The sequence below is a fragment of the Raphanus sativus genome, chromosome 3 (genome assembly GCF_000801105.2).
Source record: "Raphanus sativus cultivar WK10039 chromosome 3, ASM80110v3, whole genome shotgun sequence".
NCBI classification, from domain to species: Eukaryota; Viridiplantae; Streptophyta; class Magnoliopsida; order Brassicales; family Brassicaceae; genus Raphanus; species Raphanus sativus.
Window position 1 is genome coordinate 25,006,888 of NC_079513.1, and position 24,271 is coordinate 25,031,158.

The 24,271-nt window shown below is 37.8% G+C and overlaps 6 protein-coding genes, 1 non-coding gene and 1 pseudogene across 7 annotated transcripts; 5 read left to right on the forward strand and 3 right to left on the reverse strand.

Moving 5' to 3' along the window:
- The first annotated feature begins 383 nt into the window (after positions 1–383).
- Positions 384–455, forward strand: TRNAP-AGG (transfer RNA proline (anticodon AGG)). Its single transcript has one exon. It is a non-coding gene; the product is annotated as a tRNA-Pro (tRNA).
- Positions 456–925: 470 nt separating this feature from the next.
- Positions 926–3,098, forward strand: LOC130509410 (TOM1-like protein 1). The gene is made up of 4 exons (XM_057005328.1): positions 926–1,084; positions 1,533–2,079; positions 2,145–2,408; positions 2,485–3,098. The coding sequence occupies exons 2-4, from the start codon at positions 1,552–1,554 to the stop codon at positions 2,911–2,913; spliced, it is 1,221 nt and encodes a 406-aa protein (XP_056861308.1). The 5' UTR covers positions 926–1,084; positions 1,533–1,551; the 3' UTR covers positions 2,914–3,098.
- LOC108835138 (probable arabinosyltransferase ARAD1) lies at positions 2,915–5,003 on the forward strand (annotated as a pseudogene).
- Positions 4,999–5,894, reverse strand: LOC108835139 (uncharacterized). Its single transcript, XM_057005329.1, has 2 exons — positions 5,735–5,894; positions 4,999–5,667 (listed from the first exon to the last, which is right to left on the reverse strand). Exon 2 carries the CDS (start codon positions 5,647–5,649, stop codon positions 5,236–5,238), a length of 414 nt encoding a protein of 137 aa, XP_056861309.1. The 5' UTR covers positions 5,650–5,667; positions 5,735–5,894; the 3' UTR covers positions 4,999–5,235.
- A 218-nt stretch (positions 5,895–6,112) lies between these two features.
- LOC130509411 (uncharacterized) lies at positions 6,113–6,651 on the forward strand. Its single transcript, XM_057005330.1, has one exon. It carries the CDS (start codon positions 6,167–6,169, stop codon positions 6,470–6,472), a length of 306 nt encoding a protein of 101 aa, XP_056861310.1. The 5' UTR covers positions 6,113–6,166; the 3' UTR covers positions 6,473–6,651.
- A 943-nt stretch (positions 6,652–7,594) lies between these two features.
- Positions 7,595–9,547, reverse strand: LOC108834916 (NADP-dependent alkenal double bond reductase P2-like). Its single transcript, XM_057005423.1, has 5 exons — positions 9,302–9,547; positions 9,025–9,199; positions 8,677–8,843; positions 8,372–8,454; positions 7,595–7,996 (listed from the first exon to the last, which is right to left on the reverse strand). Exons 1-5 carry the CDS (start codon positions 9,545–9,547, stop codon positions 7,618–7,620), a joined length of 1,050 nt encoding a protein of 349 aa, XP_056861403.1. The 3' UTR covers positions 7,595–7,617.
- A 1,640-nt stretch (positions 9,548–11,187) lies between these two features.
- Positions 11,188–19,301, forward strand: LOC130509412 (protein EXPORTIN 1A-like). The gene is made up of 32 exons (XM_057005332.1): positions 11,188–11,489; positions 11,786–11,902; positions 12,331–12,423; positions 12,506–12,577; positions 12,723–12,830; positions 12,899–12,981; positions 13,123–13,261; positions 13,375–13,443; positions 13,530–13,607; positions 13,801–13,863; positions 13,961–14,005; positions 14,143–14,250; positions 14,366–14,464; positions 14,607–14,777; positions 14,899–14,958; positions 15,185–15,295; positions 15,555–15,652; positions 15,767–15,875; positions 16,089–16,154; positions 16,243–16,341; positions 16,421–16,501; positions 16,575–16,664; positions 16,805–16,890; positions 17,012–17,092; positions 17,188–17,370; positions 17,555–17,621; positions 17,774–17,884; positions 17,970–18,077; positions 18,158–18,295; positions 18,401–18,538; positions 18,660–18,764; positions 18,844–19,301. Exons 1-32 carry the CDS (start codon positions 11,391–11,393, stop codon positions 18,964–18,966), a joined length of 3,198 nt encoding a protein of 1,065 aa, XP_056861312.1. The 5' UTR covers positions 11,188–11,390; the 3' UTR covers positions 18,967–19,301.
- A 256-nt stretch (positions 19,302–19,557) lies between these two features.
- On the reverse strand, positions 19,558–22,237 carry LOC130509414 (uncharacterized). Its single transcript, XM_057005333.1, has 8 exons — positions 21,988–22,237; positions 21,288–21,371; positions 21,072–21,120; positions 20,872–20,968; positions 20,725–20,777; positions 20,268–20,330; positions 19,893–20,178; positions 19,558–19,786 (listed from the first exon to the last, which is right to left on the reverse strand). The coding sequence occupies exons 1-8, from the start codon at positions 22,158–22,160 to the stop codon at positions 19,725–19,727; spliced, it is 867 nt and encodes a 288-aa protein (XP_056861313.1). The 5' UTR covers positions 22,161–22,237; the 3' UTR covers positions 19,558–19,724.
- Between the last annotated feature and the right edge of the window lie 2,034 nt (positions 22,238–24,271).

Sequence of the window (24,271 nt, forward strand, 5' to 3'; positions counted from 1 at the left end):
CAATTTTTTGAGCTTACATTTTCATATGATGGATCCTTGTGAGCTATAAAATCAAATCAGGGTGAAGTACAAGCACCAAGGGACCAGACTAGTACATTTAGTTATCAAAGGTAATAGCAATTTGCAGCTCTCAAACTCATATAATATCCATCAAAGTAGCATGACTTGGATCAGAAAATAACAACTCACCAAGAATAGCCATAACTTTCCTTGAATCTGAAAAAAAAATAGAAGTATATTTTTGTTTTGAGCAAAAAAAAATAGAAGTATATTAGATTCACATTTTAGGCGAAAAATATATTCCAGAGGGGATTTCTCCCTAGTAGCTGACTAGCAAGCACCAAGAAATTAGAATACTGGGCTCCTGGGTTCACAAACAAAAAGGGCGTTTGGTCTAGTGGTATGATTCTCGCTTAGGGTGCGAGAGGTCCCGAGTTCAATTCTCGGAACGCCCCCTATTTTTTTGTTCGTCTTTTTATTTTGGTTTCAGAAAAAGAAAATAGGGAGAGAGAACGGCTTTGAAGATGAATCTTTGTTTTTTCCATATTTCAACCTATATTTAAACCATAATAAGTACATGTATTTATTTTTCTCTTTTTCACATTAATTTATTAATATAGAAATTGTATGATGACTTTGATATATAAAAATTTTTTTTTTTGATTTGCGTCCTTTTAAATCATGAAATGTAAGTCTAATAATAATTTCGTAAGATTTTTCATTAATCATTAATCTACATAATTGATGATAAATCATATTTTTGAATTGAAATTTCAAATTTGCTAGCATTAAATATCAATTGAACTATATTTGTTTCTCCATAAACAAAAAAAAAACATACAGTATATTTTGGGGCAATAATGTTATTGTTAACGTAAAGGAGGGAGGTAGGGGGATAAAGATAAAAGGAGGAGGACATAAAGTTATTCCCGTGACCAAACACACTTAAAGAGAGACGCGTTCTCCTCTTTTTCTTCTTCTGAATTTACCCGGCGACAACTGCATATTGACTTGTCTCCTTCTTGTTGCTAGAATCGATCATTTCCACCTTTCTCATTCTTCTAGCTTCGGATCCGTAGCCAAGGTAGATACTCGGGTGCTTCTACTTGCGATTTCGCTGTTTTTTGTTTACTGTTTTCTTTTCTGATAGGGTTTCCTTAATTGGGGGTTTTCATGATCAGTGAGGATTTTGCATCGAATTTAGTTAGTTATTTCCCAGCAAACCCTAATTGATTCTAGACTCGTGGGTAAAAGTCCGTTTGATTTCTGGTTAAACCCAGTTGTATAGTCGTCAAAGTCAGTACCTTTTGATGATTTCATCCTTGTTTTGGTCTGATAGATCAAGATGATTTTCTTTTGAATCGATTATCGATCATACGTGTAAGTTGTTTGATGTGGTTCAAGAGATTGAGCATGTTTCCTTAAGCGTGTTATAAGTTGATGTTTCAGCTTTTTGCTATCTTGTTCTGTATTCTTGATGTTATTGGGGCATGATGAGTAGGCTGATGTGTTCCTCCACTTCCATTTTACAGGTTTGAGTATCAAGCAAAGATGAGTGACAATCTCATGGACAAAGTGACCGCCTTCGGCGAGCGCCTCAAGATCGGAGGCTCAGAAGTGAGCAACAAAATCACCGCCGGCGTTAGCTCCATGAGCTTAAAAATGAAGGAGCTGCTTTTCCAAGGCCCCAACCCGACCGACAAAATAGTCGAGGACGCTACTTCGGAGAATCTAGAGGAGCCTGACTGGGACATGAACTTGGAGATATGCGACATGATCAATCAAGAGACGATCAGCAGCGTGGATTTGATCCGTGGGATCAAGAAGCGGATCATGATGATGAAGCAGCAGCCGAGGGTTCAGTACCTCGCCTTGGTTTTGCTCGAGACGTGTGTTAAGAACTGCGAGAAGGCCTTCTCGGAGGTGGCGGCTGAGAGAGTCCTTGACGAAATGGTTAGGGTGATTGATGATCCGCAGACGGTTGTGAATAATCGTAACAAGGCTTTGATGCTGATTGAAGCCTGGGGAGAATCGACCAGTGAGCTTCGTTACTTACCTGTTTTCGAAGAAACTTACAAGGTAACTGTGACCTGGTTTACATACTAATGTGGCTATTGTCTCGTACTTATGTTTCTGTGTTATAGAGCTTAAAAGCGAGAGGTATCCGCTTCCCTGGACGAGACAACGAGAGCCTGGCACCCATTTTCACTCCTGCTAGGTCAGCTCCAGCAGTAGAAGTGAGCACTGAACTTCCTCAGCATGCGCGTGAGCCTGAGCATGTTCAGTACAATCCTCCTGTGAGAACCTTTACAGCTGAGCAGACGAAGGAAGCTTTCGATATAGCAAGAAACAGCATTGAACTTCTTTCCACGGTTCTGTCCTCTTCCCCTCAACACGATGCTTTACAGGTAAATCCCCAATTAGTAGTAGGCATCAATTGAATTTGAGTATCCGCTATATATGTTTTAACTCTGTGATTTGCAGGATGACTTAACAACGACACTTGTACAGCAGTGTCGCCAGTCTCAAACCACTGTCCAAAGAATCATCGAAACAGCAGGGGAAGACGAGGCTCTTCTGTTCGAAGCCTTGAATGTGAACGACGAGCTTGTGAAAACTCTGTCCAAGTACGAGGAGATGAACAAACCCTCTGCACCTTTAACCGCGCCTGAGCCAGCCATGATTCCTGTTTCTGAGGAGCCTGATGACTCTCCGCTTCATGGAAAAGAAGAATCTCTGGTCAGAAAATCGTCGAGTACACGAGCTTTGATCCATGGAGGTGGTGGGAGTGGGGATGACATGATGGATGATCTTGATGAGATGATATTTGGCAAGAAGAGCGGCGGTTCCTCGACAGATGGTGGACATGACTCGAAGAAGTCGTCTAAAGATGATGATCTCATTCGATTCTGAGATGGTTTTAGTAATAAAACTATGTTTAACGGATTTGGTTTTTAATTGGTGATATGGAACAGTTTCTATGTAAGTAATCTGTGTTTGATTGACTTATGTTGGGGTTTATAATGAAGAGAGCTGTTATGAGACCAAATATTTCTACTTTTATATCTTTCTCAATAAATTGTTGTGTTTACTGTTTATCATATTGAGTTTTCGGTTCTGTTATTTCGGTTCAGTTTGATAGGTTCTGTTATTTCGGTTTATTTCGGTTAATGTATACGTCTACGAGATGCCAAAGAAGTTCATTTTGGACCTTCTCTCGTTGTTTCCCCCGTGCACGCCTTTATCGAACAGGCACTTACTACGGCTGGCTAAAGCTTACTACTTTTGAAAATCACTTGCGTCACAAGTAACTTTCCCCCACTAAAGTTTCTATTTATTTATTTGTAGCATTCTATTGATTACTGGCTCTGGGCTGATCTGATCTCTCCTGAATCCCAACGGCGTTTGAAAAGTGTGGTCGTGAGGGTTCATCACCAGCAAGACGCAGACTTTTTCTACGTTCCTTTCTTCACCACCATCAGCTTCTTCTTGTTGGAGAAGCAGCAATGCAAATCGCTCTATAGGGTGTGAGTGAGCTTATTGAACTAGTTCCTTTTTCCGACAGGTGACATGTTTTTTTTTTTTTAACTCTTTTGTCTGAATGTATAGGAAGCTTTGAAGTGGGTGACTGATCAGCCTGCTTGGAAAAGATCTGAGGGAAGGGATCATATCTTTCCTATTCACCATTCCTGGGCTTTTAAGACGGTACGAAAATTTGTCAAGAATGCTATCTGGCTTTTACCTGACATGGACTCCACTGGGAACTGGTGAGACTTACTTAGATTTCCTTCTTTTGAATTTGATTGATTGCGAGTCTTCGTGTAGTTTGTTTGCTCTCTTAGCTATGCTTTGTCTGACCTTATAGGTATATGCCTGGGCAAGTTTCACTAGAGAAAGACCTGGTTCTTCCTTATGTTCCCAATGTTGATATATGTGATGCCAAATGCTTGTCGGATAGTGCACCAATGAGGACCACGCTTCTCTTCTTCCGAGGGCGGCTTAAGAGGAATGCTGTAATAGTCATGCCACCTCGGCCTTAAACCTGAACTTGCCGTGTCTTATAAATTATGTCGCTCATGTTTTGGCTGCTGGATTGTTGTCTTAGGGAGGTAAAATACGTGCCAAGCTTGGTGCAGGACTAAGTGGCGTCAAGGATGTAATCATCACTGAGGGGACTGCCGGAGAGGGAGGCAAGCTGGCAGCTCACTAGCTCAGTTTGGCATACGTAGGTAAAATCTAGCTTGCTTCCTAACTGTTTAGATGCGATACATATATCTGTTTTTTTTTTTTACTAACTACGTCTGCGTTGTTGCAGATCTTTATTCTGTTTGTGTCCTGCTGGTGACACACCATCCTCGGCGAGATTGTTTGATGCCATTGTCAGTGGCTGTATACCTGTTATTGTCAGTGACGAGTTGGAACTTCCTTTTGAAGGAATACTTGATTAAAACAAGGTATGTGTCAAGAAAGAAACAAACTATATTACGTTGGTGCTTGCCACATTGTTTTATGAACTTGTCTACAATATATATAGCTAGGTCTTTCATATATTCCAGCCCTGCTCAGCCATTAGGTCCAGAAGATTTGACATGGAGAATGGTATGTACCTACCTACCAGAGGATATTGTTTACATCCCTTTTGCCTTTGATCTCTTGGCAGAAACTAGAAAAATTGGTGTAGAACTTACTGCAATGTCAAAAAAAACTAGGATTGAGAAAAGCATGATGGTTCTTGTTGCAAATTTGCAATGACAGATAGCCGGAAAGCTGGTGAACATCAAGCTTCACACGAGGAGATCTCAACGGGTGGTGAAAGAATCCAGGAGTGTTTGCAGATGCGATTCCTGGAGACCTAACTCTACCACCTCCAGTTCTCTGAGTCCTCTCTTGTCTTAAGACCCATCACTCCACTTCACATTATCAGTCTTGCAAGTACCCTGGATATTGTATGTATACAATTTTACATTGCTTCCTATTTTATATAATTTTGTGCTCTACTTTGGCCCAAACAAGTCACATGGATATTATGAACATAGGTAACTGCAGGTTATACATCTGAACAACACTCGAGACTCAAAATCGAGAGCTTTATTATTATTGAAAGCGTTTAAGCAAAAGAAAAAGCTTTTATTTTACCAAATAGTTTCTCCCTCTCCTTCCAACATATGAGATTTTTATGATTGCTTGAAGATTCCTTCTCCCTTGGTCACTGGTCATTACAATCCTGAGTTGAATTTAGCTCGAGTCTTTGGAAAACGAGGCAATACCGGTCTCTTTATGCGACTTCTCCCAATTCAGACCATCATAGCTTCTAACCTCTACGTGGTCCAGTGTCCCCGGCTTAACACACTTAACCGTGACTGCAACTCCATCGGGGTTAGACCTGGGTGTATAAAACGATGTGATCCCACAGATCTTGCAGAAGGTGTGCTTGGCCGTGTGAGTCCCGAAAGTGTAAGTGGTGATGAAATCTTTGGAATCGTCGAGAAGCTCAAAGTCGCTTGAAGGAACAATGAAATGAACGTTGCCTCTCATTGAACAGTCTGTGCAGTTGCAGCTCCACGCCACCACTCTTATTGGTGCTTTTACTCTCCATTTGATCTTCCCACAGTGGCATCCTCCTTCGTGAAGTATCAGTTCTGATTCCATTGCTAGTTACTCCTAAATCTGCAATCAATAATCCTCGCCAAGCTATATAAGATTGATATTTTAGCAAAAGTAAATAGATTCGAACCAGATGTTCTTGAACAGAGTCTGTGTGTGTGTGTCTGCTCGTGATCGATAAAGATGTTGAAGTTACAGTTGTGTCTGAAGTCTACGCCTCTCCTTCGTCTTCTTCGAGGAAATGTGTGTCAACAAAGTTGAACAAGTTAAGATAATCCACGCGCGTTTGTTTGGTTTTTTTATGTTCCTCAGGCATTTTGTCTGCGTGTCTTCGACGTGCCAGTTGTGCGAATGTGATTTATTTTCATCACAACCACGTGCTGTCTATTACCAATTGCACGTGCGCAGAAACTATACTAACTGGGCTTTACTGGGCCTTAAGAATCTTTGATTGGGCCTAAATTAGGTTATTAGAGTCGTTATAACATTTTGGAAGAAGCCCGACGTGCTTCACCAATCACCATCTCGATCAAATTGAGATTTTTCGTTGGGGCGATCGAAGATGGCAAGTGAAGGGGCGAAGGATCCATGGAAAGGAGAAGAGTGGGGGACGAGTGAGAATCATAATCAGAATCAGAAGAAGCCAAGTGGTGTAAAAATGGTGGCGAGAGCGAGAAAACAGATGCCGAGGGGACTCGAAGAGAAGTACGAAGCTTACTTCCTGCCGAGAAAGCCATGGCCATCGACTCTTGCCTTCTACGGAAGCTTCATACTTGGTGGGATCGGTGCTGGTATGCTTATAGAAGCTTGGATCAACAAAAAGGTCAAAGAAGATGGAGGAGTCGTTTGGGAATTCGACAAGAAGTGAAAAGAGAATGCGATTCAAGTCTTTCAGATGTTTCTGGGTTTGTGTTTTAAATTTGTTGTTGCAAGAAAAGGCATTTTATCTGTAGACAAAAGACTCTCGCTTGTTTTAGAACTACGCTGTGATAAGATACGCGACCAGACATGTTTCAAACTGAAACGCATTTAAGTTGTTCGACGAAATGCTTCCTAGGACAAAATGTTTCAAACAGTTTCTTACATAGTAACGACAAAAGCAAATATGATGAACCCACCAATGTTTACACTAGCAACACAACTACTTCAACGGTTTTGTATTTGTTTATTTTTTAAGAACGACCCCATCCTCTCTTACAAAATACATGCCACAGCTTTTGATTTCTCTCACTCAAGATCACGAGATGTGTTTACAGTTTCTTCCCGCGGAAGAGTCCAATGAGCGCATCAGGAGCGCTCTCGAGCCCATCAGCAACATCTTCGACATATATACTGAAGCACAAACTCCAATTCAGAGTAATTGTGGAAGTAATCAATGGCGTTAAACCCTTGAATACGTATTTGTTTGTAGGCGATGAAGCAGAGGTTGTATACTGCCTTCCTTCAGAATCTGCATATTGTACTGCTAAATCATTCAACATGCTGTGGCGGTCTCATGTTGAAACATCACGGTCTGCGTCCAGCAATTTGCCTCCCACATTCTCCAAATATATATATGACAATGCCTACAGGGAAACACCTTGAAAAAGAGAGAATCTTTGTTTGTTTAACCGGTGGGTTTAGTCGTTCATTTGATTTTTGAATATAGAAGAAGAGATCTTTACTTACCTCTTTAAGCCATTAAGATCGTTTTCTTCCTCGTAGTTGAATGCAACATCGAATCCAAACTTGTTCTTGAATGCAAAGAGTTATAGAGAAGCAAGCTAAATGTAAAACCAATGAATTCGAAACTAGTTGCATAAGCTGCGCTATTAAGTGCGATGCAAGTAATGTGGTAAATAGGATTCTGGAAGGTGATAATATTCGAAACCATACCAAACCAATTCAATTGCTCTTTTTAATGTAATTTTTGTCTTACAGAAACAATAAAGGAGAAGAAGAGAGAAGCTGTCTTTGTATATGGATAAATATTCTTAGTTATCCCAAAACACAACATTAACTAAATCTTGCCTTTCACTCACGAGCAACCACAACGACTTGCTTCCCAACGTTCTTACCATAGAAGAGTCCAACAAGAGCTTCAGGACCTTTCTCGAGTCCTTCAGCTACATCTTCCACGTAAGCTATCTTCTCTTCTTTGATACACGGAATCACAAACTCCAGAAACTTTGAGTATTTGTCGAAGAAATCAAAGACTACAAAGCCTTGAATGCGGATTCTCTTGTAGATTATGCTGGTTAGATTGTGCACACCTTCTTGATCCTCAAGGTTGTATTGTGAGATCATTCCACATACAGCGATACGCCCGTGCATGTTCATGTTTGAGAGCACCGCGTCAAGCATTTTGCCTCCTACATTCTCAAAGTATATGTCAATGCCTTTGGGAAAACACCTAGGGACAAAAAAAGGAAGAAGAGAAGTTCTCATGCATTAGTACTTTAGTAGGAGTTGATATAAGATATATATAAACATCAAATGCTTAGGAAATAAGTGGGTAAGACCATCTCCAATGTATTTTTCTATTTTTATCTCTATTTTAGAGGAACTTTATGATAGAAATGGGTTTTACTCCAATGTATTTCTTTAAAATAGAGATCTCTAAAATATAGAGTACAATATAGAGGAATGCTATTTCTTCCTCTATAAATAGAGAAAAAAATAGCAATCTCCATTTTAGAGGTGAAAATAGAAATGGGTTGGAGTGATTTTGACTCTAAATGCTATTATAGAGACAAAAATAGGAGTGGGTTGGAGATGCTCTAACAACCTTTTCAGAGCAGCACTAAGGTCTTGTTCTTCCTTGTAGTTAAATGCATCATCAAACCCAAACTTGTTTTTGAGGAGATCAACCTAATCATCACAAAAATAAGCAAAAGGCAAGGCAAGTCAATCTCTTAAAGGAACACCAAGTGACAAAGAAATAAAACTAGTGTTGGAAAAAATATCCCAAACTGAAACTTATGAAAAGACTAAAATAATATATAAGAAATTTGGATCAATCCACCCCGGTTGATTTTAAGTCGGAAACCCATGATACTTTAACAACTAGAATGATGATCACTAATGTTTCACCTTTTCTTTACTTCCAGCACTTCCAACAACATAACAACCCATCATTTTAGCAAACTGTCCCACAAGCTGTCCAACTGCACCAGATGCAGCCGATACATAGACGGTCTCTCCTTTCTTAGGGGAACATACTTCATAAAATCCAGCATATGCAGTCATACCGGGCATGCCTACGAGGAAGAGAGAAAAGCCATGAAGGAGAGTACTATATATCCATACATACTATACTACTTACACATGGGTATAATTCCTTACAACTTCATGATCTCTGCCTGAACCCAAGACTCACTCTTCGGACACTACCAAATGGTTCCATACAACAAAAACAGGAGCAAGGCCGAGATAACATACCGAGAAGTCCAGTGTAGTAGGATAATGGAACATGGGTGTCATGGATCTTGAAATGCATTTCAGGAGTAACAACACTATACTCCTCCCATCCAACGATCCCCCAAAGTAAGTCGCCTTGTTTGTAGTCTGGATGACCAGACTCTATCACTCTAGACACTCCAAACCCTAAGATCGGCTACACCAAAAACACACAATGGTGCAATCAACACGAGATAGAGAGAGCAACACATGTACTATTGTCAACTAGTTTGAAATATAAGTAGGTTGTACGTCGTACCTTTCCGGGAGTGAAAGCTTGAGCAAGAGCAAGAGCAGAAGGTTTCCCCATGCGGCTCCTCATGTAAGGATCGCAGGACAGGTAGAGATTCTTCACCACAACCGAGTTAGACCCCTCCGGAAGCCTAAGTTCTACGGTGGTGGTAGTGATCTCAAAATCAGACTCCTTAGGGAAACCACTCACGTAGTCTCTTAGTATGACCTGCTTGTTCGTAGCCGTCGCTCCACCATTTCCTCCGGTACTCATCGTTTACTTCTCTGAGATTCACTTCTTAGTTCGAGGTGTTGTTGGTTACTTTCTTGGAGGACTCGGCTGCTTGCTTTTATAGAGCTACGATGGTTTCAAGTGTGACGTCATTGCTGATTACCACTTTCTGCGGTCACAGTTCTTTTTCTCATTTCTCATACTTTCCATTTTGATAAGATTTCTTTCCTGTTTACATTTATTTTTCAGTTTAAACTTCTCATAAGTGATTTTGGAAAGAATATATATTTTTAATTGCAAGATATTACGTATTTTTATTCCTTTGTAATGACATAATCTGCAGTATACTCTGTACCTGTCACTCATAAAATATTTTTATTGATTGAAATAAAATAATTTGATAAAAAAGGAGATGGTAATAAAATTCGAGGATGAGGATTTGATGGTGTAACAACTATAAGAAGCAAAAAAACAAAGTGTTCATAAAACATACATATATATAACTGTTTGAGAGTCCTTCAGATCGATTTGTACAACAAACATACTAATTTTCTTTAGACTAATAACCACATGAGTGCATAAATAAGTTTTTAGCTTTATTTTCTAATATCCACTCTGGTGATTAGTAATTTTTTATTACATATAATTTTTAAAAAAACAAACTTATCATTACAGAGATTTTAAACATTAGTGTTTTGTACATGTAACATGTGATGTTGATATTTTTATGGCGCGCTTGGAGTTAACATTGCTCAGAACAATTCACACAAAGCAAATGTAAATTTCCTGCTGCCTACAATTCATGCAAAGATAGAGCCATGTGACCCATACAACAAGAAGCCACAATAAAACTATTTGTTACAAGTTTGATCAGCAAAACTTCAAGAGTAGGTTATTTGCTTACTTGGTGACAAGCCCACATAGAGCCAAGCAATGCAATTACATCAACAACTGTTGCGGCACTGAAAAAGATGTAGTATATGACCCCAGCAAGAACAATGAGACAGACATGTCTTGACATATAAAATATAAAAGTGAAGAAACTGTAAGCATTGAATTCTCTATTAACATTGAGGGTGATGTTTTTGGCAAAAAACATTGAGCTTGATGTAAATCTACAGTACCTTCCTTGTTGTAGATTTTGATCAAGTTCACTACAAAAAGACTAATGATATGAAAGGCAGAGGACATATAAAGCCACCAACACCACCAAGAATTAAAGACCTTCCAAGTCTTTCATAGATTTTAATTTGCTGCATAATTATTTCATAAACACTATTATAAAATAATTACTTTAGTTTGTCCAAGGACGATTTTTTTTTGCAAATAATTGAGTTATTTTCTGTAAATGAAAGCCATTTATATTACTATTTACAAAATTACCTGTAAATTAATATCTATTCACAACACTTCTCACAGATTAATATTTTATATAATAACTTTTTTACAATATCATCTGTAAAACAATGGTCTTTAGAAAACAGCAGAAAACCTTTGATAAATAAGCAACTTCAAATTTCAAAGTCCCTTTATAAATAAATAGGAAAGTAATAAAACATAGTTTAGAGAGGAGGGAAAAAAGGTGTTCAAGAAAAGAAAAAAAGAGAGGAGGGAAAAAAGAGAGTTAAAATAAATAATTTTACTGGAGGAAAATAAAAATTCAAAAGTCATTCGTCTGCGTCAATCTAAAGCTGTCTCCGAGAGAACTCACTCCTCTCTCTCTCTATATAGGCTCCTCCTCTCCTCCTTTTCCGCTCTCTTCTCTCTCTAGATTGTTGTCCCCTTCATCTCTCTCTCTCTCTTCTCCTCCTAGGGTTTTCTTCTCACACACTCACTGTTAACAGTCGAAACATTCTACTCCAGACTTCGCACATCTCTCCCCGCCATGGCGGCCGAGAAGCTAAGAGACTTGAGCCAGCCGATTGACGTCGCCGTGCTCGACGCCACCGTTGCCGCCTTCTTCGTCACCGGATCTAAGGAAGAGGTACTTCAATTTCCTCTGACTCGTCGCTTTTGATGAATGTGTAGCAATAGTTATTCGTGTAGCGTTCTCGATGGGGCTTAAAAAACGAGTTCTATTTTAGTTGCTCATTAGGTTAGCTGAAAGCGACTTTCGTTCTATTTCGGTTATTGAGATCTCCCTTTGGTAAAACTAAGTCGTTTCCTTACGCCTAATCTGTGTTCTCGTGATTCTTTTGGTGGCTGATTGAGTCTATGGGACTTAGCATAAGCTGAATAAACACTGAATTAATCTGTCATTGCTTCCCTATACATGTACAGAGAGCGGCTGCCGATCAGATTTTGCGGGATTTGCAAGCGAATCCTGAGATGTGGCTTCAAGTTGTACACATTCTTCAGAACACAAAGAGCATGGATACCAAGTTCTTTGCCCTTCAGGTAAGAATTGTATTATGCTCCCTTTCTGGCCTTCCTTACATTAGCTATCCTTTGCGTAATGCTATATGATGTTACTTTTGACGGATGTAATGCAATGTTTTATGTTGTATACCAAACATTATAAAGATCGGTTGCGAACAATTAAGTTGTTAGGCTCTAGCATCTGTTGATTATAGCATTTTTTTCTTCTAGGATATGAAATTAACTCTCTGGATGTTAGTTTTTAGCCGATCAGTGAGTACTATGCATTAACCTAAGCTATTTATTTTAGAGAAAAGTTGGCATAGAAATACGGTTATTTAGAATGGTTATTGCTTGAAAAAATCTTTGGCATATTTTTATGTTCTAATAGAAGTATAGTTCTGTTAATTTTAACTGTACTTTTAAGATACGTGACGAAGAAATATCATTTTGGGATTGGCTCTCAGGTTCTAGAAGGTGTTATAAAGTACAGATGGAATGCACTACCTGTTGAACAACGAGATGGAATGAAAAATTACATCTCGGAGGTCATTGTGCAGGTATATATACTTCTGGAGGCCTTGGGGGTGTTCTCTGGATTAAACTTTTGGAAGCTATGCTAACAATGATATTGCCTTGCAGCTCTCCAGTAATGAAGCATCTTTCAGATCGGAAAGGCTCTATGTCAACAAGCTCAATGTTATCTTGGTTCAGGTATCTGCAGCACTGCCTACTAATATCCATTGCATTTGCGTTAGTTGTTTTTGTCAATTTCGTTTATGCTTACAACCGCTGGCTCATCCCACCCCGTTGGCCTTTTTAATATTCTGGCATAACATGTATTGTGATACATTCACAGATAGTGAAGCATGATTGGCCGGCAAAGTGGACAAGTTTCATTCCCGATCTAGTTGCGGCTGCTAAAACTAGCGAAACTATCTGCGAAAATTGCATGATCATTTTGAAAGTAAGAATACTTACATGATTCTTTAATCAGTTTCTCACTGGAAACAATAACACGTCTTTCTTTGTCAGCTCCTAAGCGAAGAGGTTTTTGATTTCTCAAGAGGAGAAATGACTCAGCAAAAGATTAAAGAGCTGAAACAATCTCTAAACAGGTATGCCAGACTTTCTGAGAATATTATATTTAGTCTTGTGAAATATTAGTTCTTCAAACTCTATTAAGTATCTTGAATATGTAACTTAAGTGACGTTGGATCTATCATTTTTGTTTATCTATGGTGTTTTTTTATGTGCAGCGAGTTTAAACTCATTCACGAGTTATGCCTCTATGTCCTCTCAGCTTCACAAAGACAGGATCTTATACGTTCAACACTCTCTGCTTTGCATGCCTATCTTTCATGGATTCCGTTGGGCTATATTTTTGAGTCTCCTTTGGTAATAGACTTTAATCAAAGAGAGATTGATGCTGATAGATTTAAAATAAGATAGATAGTGATATTGATTGGCACCACAATTATGTTTTCTGATATCTGTTCCGGCGTTTACAGCTTGAGACCCTCCTTAAGTTCTTTCCTATACCAGCATATAGGAATCTCACGCTTCAATGTCTGACCGAGGTACTTGATAATTATTTTGTTCTGCTTTCTTATTGCCAATTGAATGCGTCATTTAATTTTCTGTTGGCTTGAACTTTGTCTGACAGGTTGCCGCTCTCAACTTCGGAGACTTTTACAATGTCCAATATGTGAAGATGTACACCATATTTATAGGGCAGCTGCAGGTATATTAGTTATCTTCTTGTGCTGCTTCTATTTGTATTATCATATTTTTACATGTTCTTCCATTAAACCCTGATCAATAAACTACATTCCGATTCTTCTAATTTCGTTTTTGTGAGTGAATGTAGCAATTTGGTCTACTCCATGCTTGTGTTGGCTTCTTGCCTGATGATCTACACTTTTTCATGTTTGCAGACCATTCTTTCACCGGGCACAACCATCCCTGAGGCATATTCAAACGGAAGTGGTGAAGAACAAGTAAGTATTTTTGTGCCTTTGGTTTTGAGGCAACCCTTTGATTTGAATAACTTATCAAGGCAAGGTTATGACTCTGTGTTTCTTATGTCACCTTTAGGCATTTATCCAGAACTTGGCCCTTTTTTTCACTTCGTTTTTCAAGGTAAATCTTATTCTTTGTTCGAGTTGGAAATCTAGTCTTTTGGTTACTGGAATTCTGGTTTGCGTTTTAATGCTTCCAGCACTCATCATCATCTATTTCTTAACTATTTTTTTTGTGCAACTATTATTTTTATGCAGTTTCATATACGAGTCTTGGAATCTGCGCCAGATACTGTCGCCTTATTACTTACGGGTCTCGAATATCTCATCAATATATCATATGTCGATGACACTGAAGTCTTTAAGGTATGTAAATTGCTGTTAATACAGTTGTGTATTTTATTTTCCCCTTAGTAATTGTTTTATGCGCTTTACCTGCCATCTGAAAATGAGAATTTTTGCTTGCGTGTGGATTGAGCAGGTTTGTTTGGACTACTGGAACACGTTGGTTTTGGAGCTGTTTGATGCACATCATAATTCTGATAACCCTGCAGCAAGTGTAAACCTGATGAGATTGCAGGTAATATGGATTCCTTAGACTAATACGGATAAAAAAAAATTATATTCGTAAGATTGAAGGGTTGATAGTATAGTTGTATATAGTATTAGTTGGACTGTCTTTGCTTAATTTGGGTTACTACCTTTGATTTGCATATTCCCAGATGCCTCAAGTCCTGCAACGGCGTCAACTTTATTCTAACCCAATGTCCAAATTAAGAGGGTTAATGATCAGCCGCATGGCGAAGCCTGAAGAAGTGCTTATTGTTGAAGATGAAAATGGGAATATCGTCCGTGAAACTATGAAGGACAATGATGTTCTTGTCCAGTACAAGGTACTGAATTCATGTCCATTTCATTTAGGTTAGATATATAATTCATTGAAATATTTCTAATTCAAACTCCTTGGTTATCCTTTTTGATGTATTACCCATTTTTATTTTTCTAAAATTGCAGATAATGCGGGAGACATTAATCTATCTCTCACACCTTGATCATGATGATACTGAAAAGCAGGTACAGTGTGACCTTGATATAATGGTGTGTGCACATTGATTTGTGAAATGTTGAGGATTAACAGCTGGGGAGATGGGTGTTTACGGATGAGATTTTCTTTAGTAGTATCCCAAATTTAGAAGCTTTAACATTGACATGTTGTTAGCTATGAGTTTTTATGGTAGCTGTCTTTTAGTCTGTTTCATGCTGTTATGCTGAAGTGAACATCTGATTGTCCCTTTAAAAGATGTTGAGGAAGCTAAACAAACAATTAAGCGGGGAGGAATGGGCATGGAACAATTTGAATACACTATGCTGGGCTATTGGGTCTATTTCTGGATCTATGGCAGAAGATCAGGTAAATTTTGTTACTAGAGCTCAGACTGTGTCCTTTTTCCTTTTCACATAAATGGAAGTGTTGATACAGTTCGTTTCCATCTATTTGCTAGTGTACCTTAATTTCCTTGAAGATATCTTATTCAAAAAGATTGGCAGTTTGAAATTTATTCTTAATTATTTTCTCTCATTGCCCCCACACATTTCATGACTGCACGGTGTTCAACCTTTTGGTTCTGTGCCAACGGATGATTTGAGTTCCATTTTTTTTCTTTTCTCAGGAAAATAGATTTTTGGTCATGGTCATTCGAGATTTGTTAAATTTATGCGAGATTACCAAAGGAAAAGACAATAAAGCTGTCATTGCTAGCAACATTATGTAAGTTTGATCCTTCGTATTCTGCTGAATTTCTTCCTGGTTGTTGAACTTCTGTTTTGTAGTATATTCTATTTCTCTCAAGGCCACACTAAATTTGTACATACTTAACTGCAGGTATGTAGTTGGTCAGTATCCAAGGTTTTTAAGGGCCCATTGGAAGTTTCTGAAGACAGTTGTGAATAAGCTGTTTGAGTTTATGCATGAGACGCATCCTGGTGTTCAGGTACCGCTCCCAAACTCTAGATATCCTGAGATGTTCATAGGTTCGTATTAATAATGTATTATTAGCTGTTAAAGTACGAGAATAAGGTTTATATAAGCTCTTGAATGCTCATCTGCTCAAGCTAGCATCTGACTCTTTTTTAGTCCGAGTGTTCTTTCATAAGATTTGCACCTTTCTAAGTACAGATGCCTAATACTTACGTTTACTTTTCAGGACATGGCCTGTGATACATTTTTGAAAATAGTTCAGAAGTGCAAACGTAAATTTGTTATTGTTCAGGTTTGTATCATTATGTTCTATCCACCTTTCTTATCCTTCCATTGTCTTCCGGATGAGCTCCTAGTTATATAGTTCACTGTGCTTCCAGGTTGGAGAGAGGGAACCATTTGTATCTGAACTTCTATCTGGCCTTGCAGCAACTGTTCAAGATCTTGAGCCTCATCAAATTCACTCATTTTATGAATCTGTAAGTTTTCCAGATGTGGTTTTAGTTTGCCAGTCAGAGTTATATCTGTGTTGGGATTTCATGGTTTTTCTGTCTCCAGGTTGGTACTATGATCCATGCAGAATCAGATCCGCTGAAGAGAGATGAATATCTACAGAGGTTGATGGAACTCCCAAACGAGGTACGTTAATTAAAAATGTGTCTGCTAAACTTTTGTACATAGTTGGCTAAAAATGTTCTGTTTTACAATATAGAAATGGGCAGAAATCATAGGACAGGCACGCCATAGTGTAGAATTTCTCAAGGATCCAGGTGTGATACGTACAGTGCTTAATATTCTACAGGTCTGATTTCTTACCTATTCCTCAGAATGCATTATTATATCAAATCATGTGATCTTAATAGTCGAGTTTGTGTATATGCTGGTGTTTAGATAAATGATTTTACTGCAGGGTATAACTATTTACATGTGTTTACCATGCAGACGAACACTAGTGCTGCTACTTCACTAGGAACGGACTTCTTATCCCAAATTTCCTTGATATTTCTGGATATGCTCAACGTATACAGGTATATCCATCATTCTAGTCTTTTAATAGTTGACGTATCTTTCTTGCGTTGTTTTAGTTGAGAGGCTCACAGAGCTATTTCCATGTGTTTTTATGTGTTATTTTCTCCATGGCTGCACCAGAATGTACAGTGAGCTTGTGTCAACCAGCATTACTGATGGGGGCCCATATGCGTCCAAGACATCTTTTGTAAAACTCTTAAGGTTTGTTTTGTTGTTTTCGTCAGATACACAAGGTTCTTAATGCCCACTATTTGACAAACTGGAATAACTATATATTGTAATGCTTTGCTGTACAGATCTGTTAAGAGGGAGACCCTTAAGCTGATAGAAACCTTCTTAGACAAAGCCGAAGACCAACCGCACATAGGGAAACAATTTGTGTCTCCAATGATGGAATATGTACTTGCTGACTATGCGAGGAATGTGCCTGATGCTAGGGAATCAGAAGTTCTTTCACTTTTCGCAACGATCATAAACAAGTATGCCTCTGATTTGATGATGTGTGCCGTAGTAATCCAGATTGTGTACCATCTACTAACTAGTTCCAGATTGTTGTCTTCCTAATCATCATATTATCCATGCATAAATTCAAAACTTACTGCTAGATTTGATTCGGAACTTTACTTCTCTTGAAACTGGCATGATTTTGATTTGTTCTTTCAGGTACAAGGCAACAATGTTAGATGACGTACCAAACATATTTGAAGCTGTTTTCCAGTGTACATTGGAGGTAATATAACTTTGGGACTGTGTTTTTTGTTGCTCACGTTACAGCTGTTAATATAAACGAGGAGACTTGGCATTTTCATTGTTGTAAAGGAAAATGCTTCGTATACTATTTTGACACTTTTCGTTTTTTTTTTCCTTTCCATCCTTCTGCAGATGATAACTAAGAACTTCGAAGATTATCCGGAACACCGCCTCAAGTTTTTCTCGTTACTCCGTGCTATAGCTACATTTTGTTTCCCTGCCTTGATAAAGTTGTCAAGTCAGGTTGGTGGAGCTAATGGCCTTATTTCTAAGTCTCGTCTCATTATTCAGATATTTTCCTTACTGTTCTGTCATTTTTTTGCATCAGCAACTGAAGCTAGTTATGGATTCAATTATCTGGGCATTTAGACATACTGAGAGAAATATCGCTGAAACTGGGCTTAATCTTTTGCTTGAGATGCTAAAGAACTTTCAGGTTTGGTGTTCGTTTCCCTTGTTTTAGCTCTTCTGTTGTTGTGGGTACCTGGTCTTAACATTTGCCTCTGATTGTGGCAGCAATCTGCGTTTAGTAATCAATTCTTCCGGTCATACTTCATACAAATCGAGCAAGAAATATTTGCTGTGCTGACTGATACCTTTCACAAGCCTGGCTTTAAGCTGCATGTGTTGGTACTGCAGCATTTATTTTGCCTGGTAAAACCGTCTCTCCTCTCCTCTCCCATCTTATCTTTATTGTTGGCCTTGAGTATATGCTTTGGTTCTATACGCTTAGACGTCTCTGTTGATTATAAATTTCAGGTTGAGAGCGGTGCTTTGACGGAACCTTTGTGGGACACCGCAACCGTACCTTACCCGTATCCGAACAACGCTGCATTTGTTCGTGAATACACCATTAAGCTATTGAGCTCTTCATTCCCCAACATGACTGCAGCAGAGGTAAGTACAAACATTTTTTAAACCGTCACAGTTCACATTCCTCATCGTTTTTTGTTTGTTCAAAGATTCCTCTTGTTTGTTTCTCAAAGTCTGATAATGAATATCAATTAATAATATACAGGTCACACAATTTGTGAATGGACTCTACGAGTCGAGAAATGACCCGTCTGAATTCAAGAAAAACATTCGGGACTTCCTTGTACAGTCCAAGGAATTTTCTGCTCAGGTTATTACTAATTCATTTCATTCATTCAATTGCTCCTAAAGAACTCGAGACTAATTTGTTGAAATCCAACAACTTTCAGGATAACAAAGACCTCTACGCTGAGGAAGCAGCTGCGCAGAGAGAGCAAGAGCGTCAAAGAATGCTTTCGATTCCTGGGCTTGTTGCTCCTAATGAGATTCAAGACGAGATGGTGGACTCCTAAAGTAAAGCTGGCAACAAAGAAGAAAGTTTTTTGTAGGTTTTGGAATGAGTAAAGAGTTGAGGAGAGGTTTTATCTGTGCTGCCATTTTTGCCTTTTTAATTTGATTTTGAGAATTGGAAAAGCAAGAAAACAGAGATATATGCGGGTATATTAGTGGCTTGTTTGGTTGATTAATTGGTGTTTAATGTAGATTTTAAACATGGTTGGCTCATTTTAGCGTCACTATTAAGACCTTTGGTCGGGGTGCTTTTGTTACAGATTCGAGTGATTCGTGTTTTAGGTGCAAGAACGTTTAACTCTATAATTGCTACCATTAATAGAATGTTGTTCCTTTCCTTGTTTTGTCCATAACTCGATTTAATTTAAAAAATGTTAACAGCATCCAACAATCCTTTGAAATAATTTTCTTGGTTGAGATAAATTTTTCATACTCTCAATGGAAGTGTTCTTTCTATTTGATCATGTACAAGAGCCCGTTAAAACGCCCAGAGCCGACATTAGACCTCATCTAGGACCACACTTCACGCTCTATAACTTTAAATATTTTAAGTCTTTGATTTGACACATCAACCTTATAATAAAAAAGTCCACTTACACAAAACAGAAACCTTCATAATGACTAATATATAGTGAAAGATCAAGATCCAAGAATGTCTCCTCTCATAGAACAAACATTATATTCCATCACAGTTTTCAAAGTTTTATCATGTTTTTTTTGAGCAAAAAGCTTTATCATGTTTAAATTGTAGGCATAAAATTCAAGGCAACCGTGGGTCTCCCTCCTCTGCAGCCATTGGATCTGATGATGGTTTTGCAGCAGCTACAGAAGAAAATTGACAAAAATCAATATGATAAACAAAACATGTCCAAGAATACTTATTTAAAACGAATAGAAGAACGATAACCAACAAAATCAGGTACTTAACTGATTTCGCTTGATGTCTCACTCTCACTGGCCGTCGTTGTCGTCATTGTCTCTGATGGTTCATCGATTGTTTCCATGTCAATAGTCATTGCGTCATCAACATCTGCTTCTTCTTCTACCTCTGTCATTATCTCATCCTTGTCACCTCCCACCACTGCTTCAATTCCATTTGGCTGTGTCCCCTTTGCTGCAGCCGTTTCTGTGTCTTCCGTTGCTGCGTTTGTTTCTTCAGAGGTTTGTGATTGCGGTTCCGTACTGATGGATAGCATAGAAGTAACCAACAGATTCTGCAAAAGAATCAGAAAAGCTTCCACATTATCAATGAAGATAATATTATAAGTATAACATCACAAAGGTAATGATTTCAAATTTGAACCTTTTCTAATGCAAGAGCAAGCTTTGAGAGCTTTGGGTAGATGCTCCTTGCAGCCAAAAGGATCTGTTGAACACAAATAAATCAACATGCTGCGTGGTTATTAACTTCTAAACAAAGAAGAGAGGACTACTATCATATGATACATGCATGGCAATCATGTTTGAAAATTACAGCTTTGACAAGATTTGCAAATGGCTAGTGTATATCTCCCAGTCTACAAAGATGCGTTTAAACCCGTAAATATAGAAACAATCCTGTTATATCATAAGTTCAAAGAACTAAGTTGGTTTAGGATTCGATGAGGATGGAGGGCAACAGAGTGAAGTATTGAGTCAACTGATTCTTTGTCTTTACAATACCATGCAAGCGACTTTGTTTTATTAAATTATGCCTAGCTAATAAGAACATGGTATCTCCCACATTGAAGTAACCACAGTCAGCATACGCACTTACTTACCTCACAGAGTCTCTGCAGTGTAAATGGAGGACCTTCATCGAAACTAAGAAGAGCTGTGAAACAATCCAAATACAAGCGAAACAAAATTAACAAAAGGCCACTGGGTAAAAAAAGAGTAAAAAAACTAACAAATGAGTAGATATAGACCTTCATCCAATCGACGAACCAGCTCAGGATACGTTTCTCCTAGGGCTTCCTTTTGTTGTTCGTCCTTCATATTTGCCTCAGGATATTCTGACAGAACCTTTACAGCGCACCCATATTGATAGTTAGATATCATGACCATCAGAATTAATGTGGTATGTTATATGTATTTATAAGCACAATGCTGGTATACCTTAACATACCTTCTTCAACCACCAAGATAGCATTCCCTTTAACTTTTCCCAATCCTGCCTGTAGTATTACAAGGTAATAAAAGTAATCAACAAGAAGCAAAAGTAGCAATACGGAGATGAGACCCTAAAACGTATAGTCACAACAATACAAAAACGGTATGGATAAAGAAAAGTACATAACCAAGCATGCGTATTCAGAGAAATTAAAAAAAGGGGTGGCATTACCAGAACTTCCCGGTAGATGCAACTGCTTCTAATGTGCCCTTTACTTCGTCCTCAGACAACATTTCTGCTTTCTGCAAAGCTCCTCTGAAAAAAAAAAAAGATAACTCTGTTTTAGCACAGAAATGAAGTATTACGAAACTAGTCAGTCACTTGACATGAACAAACAAAAATCTGGCAAGAGAACGAACCACAAACACGAAGGTAATGTCAACAGAAAAAAAAATAGCCTCAGGAGTAAGTTTCCAACACAGGAAAAAAAAGAAGTCAGAAGTTCACATAAAGAGACACCAATGGAAACAGAGCATATAAAAAAAAAGAAGTGTGAAGCTATAGAGAAGCAAGAACTCGTGACCTCATCTTGCAATAAACAAGCCTAATGGTGATGCAAATATAAACCTTAGTGTTATTCCTAAATAAACATACACAAGATCATGCATGATATTCACGCGAGCAGCAGCATTACAAAGCTTAAATCAGATCTAAACTCGTAAGTAAGACGTTCCGCAAACCGGAGTAAACCAAGATTCGGAGCCAACATCATCGATTCGAAACTCAGAGATATCCAAGAAACCAAACTCTCACTATATGAACTAATAAGCATTAATTAACTTAGGGAGACGACGAGGTTGAAGAGCATTCATTCATTCAAGCACACAAATTAGTGGTGGAAACTGACGACGACTGAAGAAAGGAAACATACGGTGGATGCTCTCGAAGTTCGGCGAGGACGACGTGATCCTGGCCTGGAATGCCGTCGACGACGAGAGGAGGAGGATCGACGGATGAAGTGTTGTTGGGAGCTTCACGATCCGATGATGATGATGATGGCATCTCCGTCGTTTTAGCTTGTTGAGAGTAATCTCCAGGACTCATCGAAGAACACTAAATCCCGATTCCGTAATTGAAAGTTTTAACGATTTATTTCGCTCCGACCCGACCCGGCCCGAAATCCAATTCGATTCGACCCGATCGATGATGGTCATTGATTGTAATGCTCTCGTCGGTTTGGTTTATATGAAGACCAAAGGTGATTAAAATTTTATTTTGGGTTAGGTGTCTTTTATCTTCTTTGTCAGCGTCAGAATATTCTTCTCGTCTACAGTAGCATTCAAATTATGGGACAGAAATTTGATCCTATACTATTAAAAACACCTTAAGTTCACTCTTTCTCTTCATTTGTCTTTTTTTTTAACTTTCTCTTTCTCTTCATTTCCCTTCTTATCTCTTTTTAACCTTTCACTAAATATCTAATTATCCATTTTTCTTGTTGTTTTTGCTTATCTAATCTCTCAGTAAAAATCAAATCTTTATAAAGGATCCAAAAAAAAGTTGAACAAAAGATGTATCTTTTAGAATTACAAAACTAGCCACAAACGGTTCAGTCAAACTGTAAAAAAACATGTGCTGACAGAAAAAAGGACCCATGTTTCTCTCGTAAATAAACCATAATTTTATTTGTATGTTAAAGAAAAGAGACTCATCTTGTAGCTCAAAAAAAAAAGAAAACTCATCTTTAATGTAATGATAGCGACGTTTTTAATCGATCAATACTAGAGGGCATATTTTATGAGTGTGGCCGCCTGCTTCTTTTCGCCTTGATATAGAATACTGAATATTTGATTCTAGTTTGCTAGGGTGTTGTTCAAAAAAAAAAAAAAAAGTTTGCTAGGGTATGTATGATGACCTATATGTTTCAGTGTTTCTCTCTCATTTGTATAGTCACGGTATATATTATAATTCTCCTTCTCTCTATATATATTATAATTGTAAAATATAAGACTTGTGTTGTTTTAAATTTATATTTCGAATTAATTATAATTTAGGTTGGTTGTTCAGTTGAAAACTGTGTCGAAATTAACATATTATGATCAAATATGATCAAATTTTGAAATCATTTAGGAAAATCTAAAACAGATTAGGTTTTGTTCGCGAGGTATAACCAGTGGTGGATTTAGAGATAATCCAGAATTATAAACACAGTTTGATATCTTTATAAACTTGAAGTTTCAACAAGAAATATTAAATTGGTGTACAATAACTTTTAAAATCTATGATGGGCAGCTACCCCTACTGTGTACATAAATTCGCCAGTGGGTTTGACTGATCACCAGAAAAGAGAGTTCATTAGTCTCTAATTAAGATGTTTTATTTGTTAGGGCTCTAAATCTCTAGTAGGTTTCAACTGAATCATTTAACAGGCTACTAATTACACAAATTCAAAACAAATAACTCATGGAAATTGTTGCATTTAGTCTATAACTAGGATTTTAGGCCAGTGAATCATGTATAAACACTTACGTAACTTACGTTCGTGACAATTCTATAACGTTTAAAGTTCCCAAATAGAGGATGTTACTTGTTACCTGCTTCAACTTGCTGGCTTATTATTACGGTTTTAAACGGTTGAATTTGTAATTTGTTTTATGATATTTAATTGTCGACATACGAAGCATTTTTTCTGTTTTCTAAACAAGTCAATATGTTTTAGGGAAATTATCTTTCGCTGTTAACAGATAAAATTATGTTGAATAGATAAGAATGTGAAGCATAATTTAAAATTACGAGTTATTGCCTACAAAAAGAAAACAGGAGTTCAGTCAAACAAAAAACAATAACAAACTGATCCGAAAGGAAACACAAAGGGGGTTCGATGGGGCTATCTTTACTCTTTACAGTAACCACTGAATTTTGCTAAGACCCGCAAAAATAAGTTTAACTTTAAATTGTTATTAAATTTATTATACAGGATTAATCAGGTAAGCTAAGAGGAACAGATTCATCACTCTGTGTATCATACATATTACATAAATAGACACTTGATATCTATGAATAGCTGAATACCAATCAGTCAACAACCGTAAAACTTGTTTGAATAGATAATACTATTTTATGGGTGTTCAATTCATATTTTAATATATATATAGTCTCATGGCACTGGTATTTAAGAAGTTAAAAGAAAATAACTGTTTTGTTTAGGGTTTAGT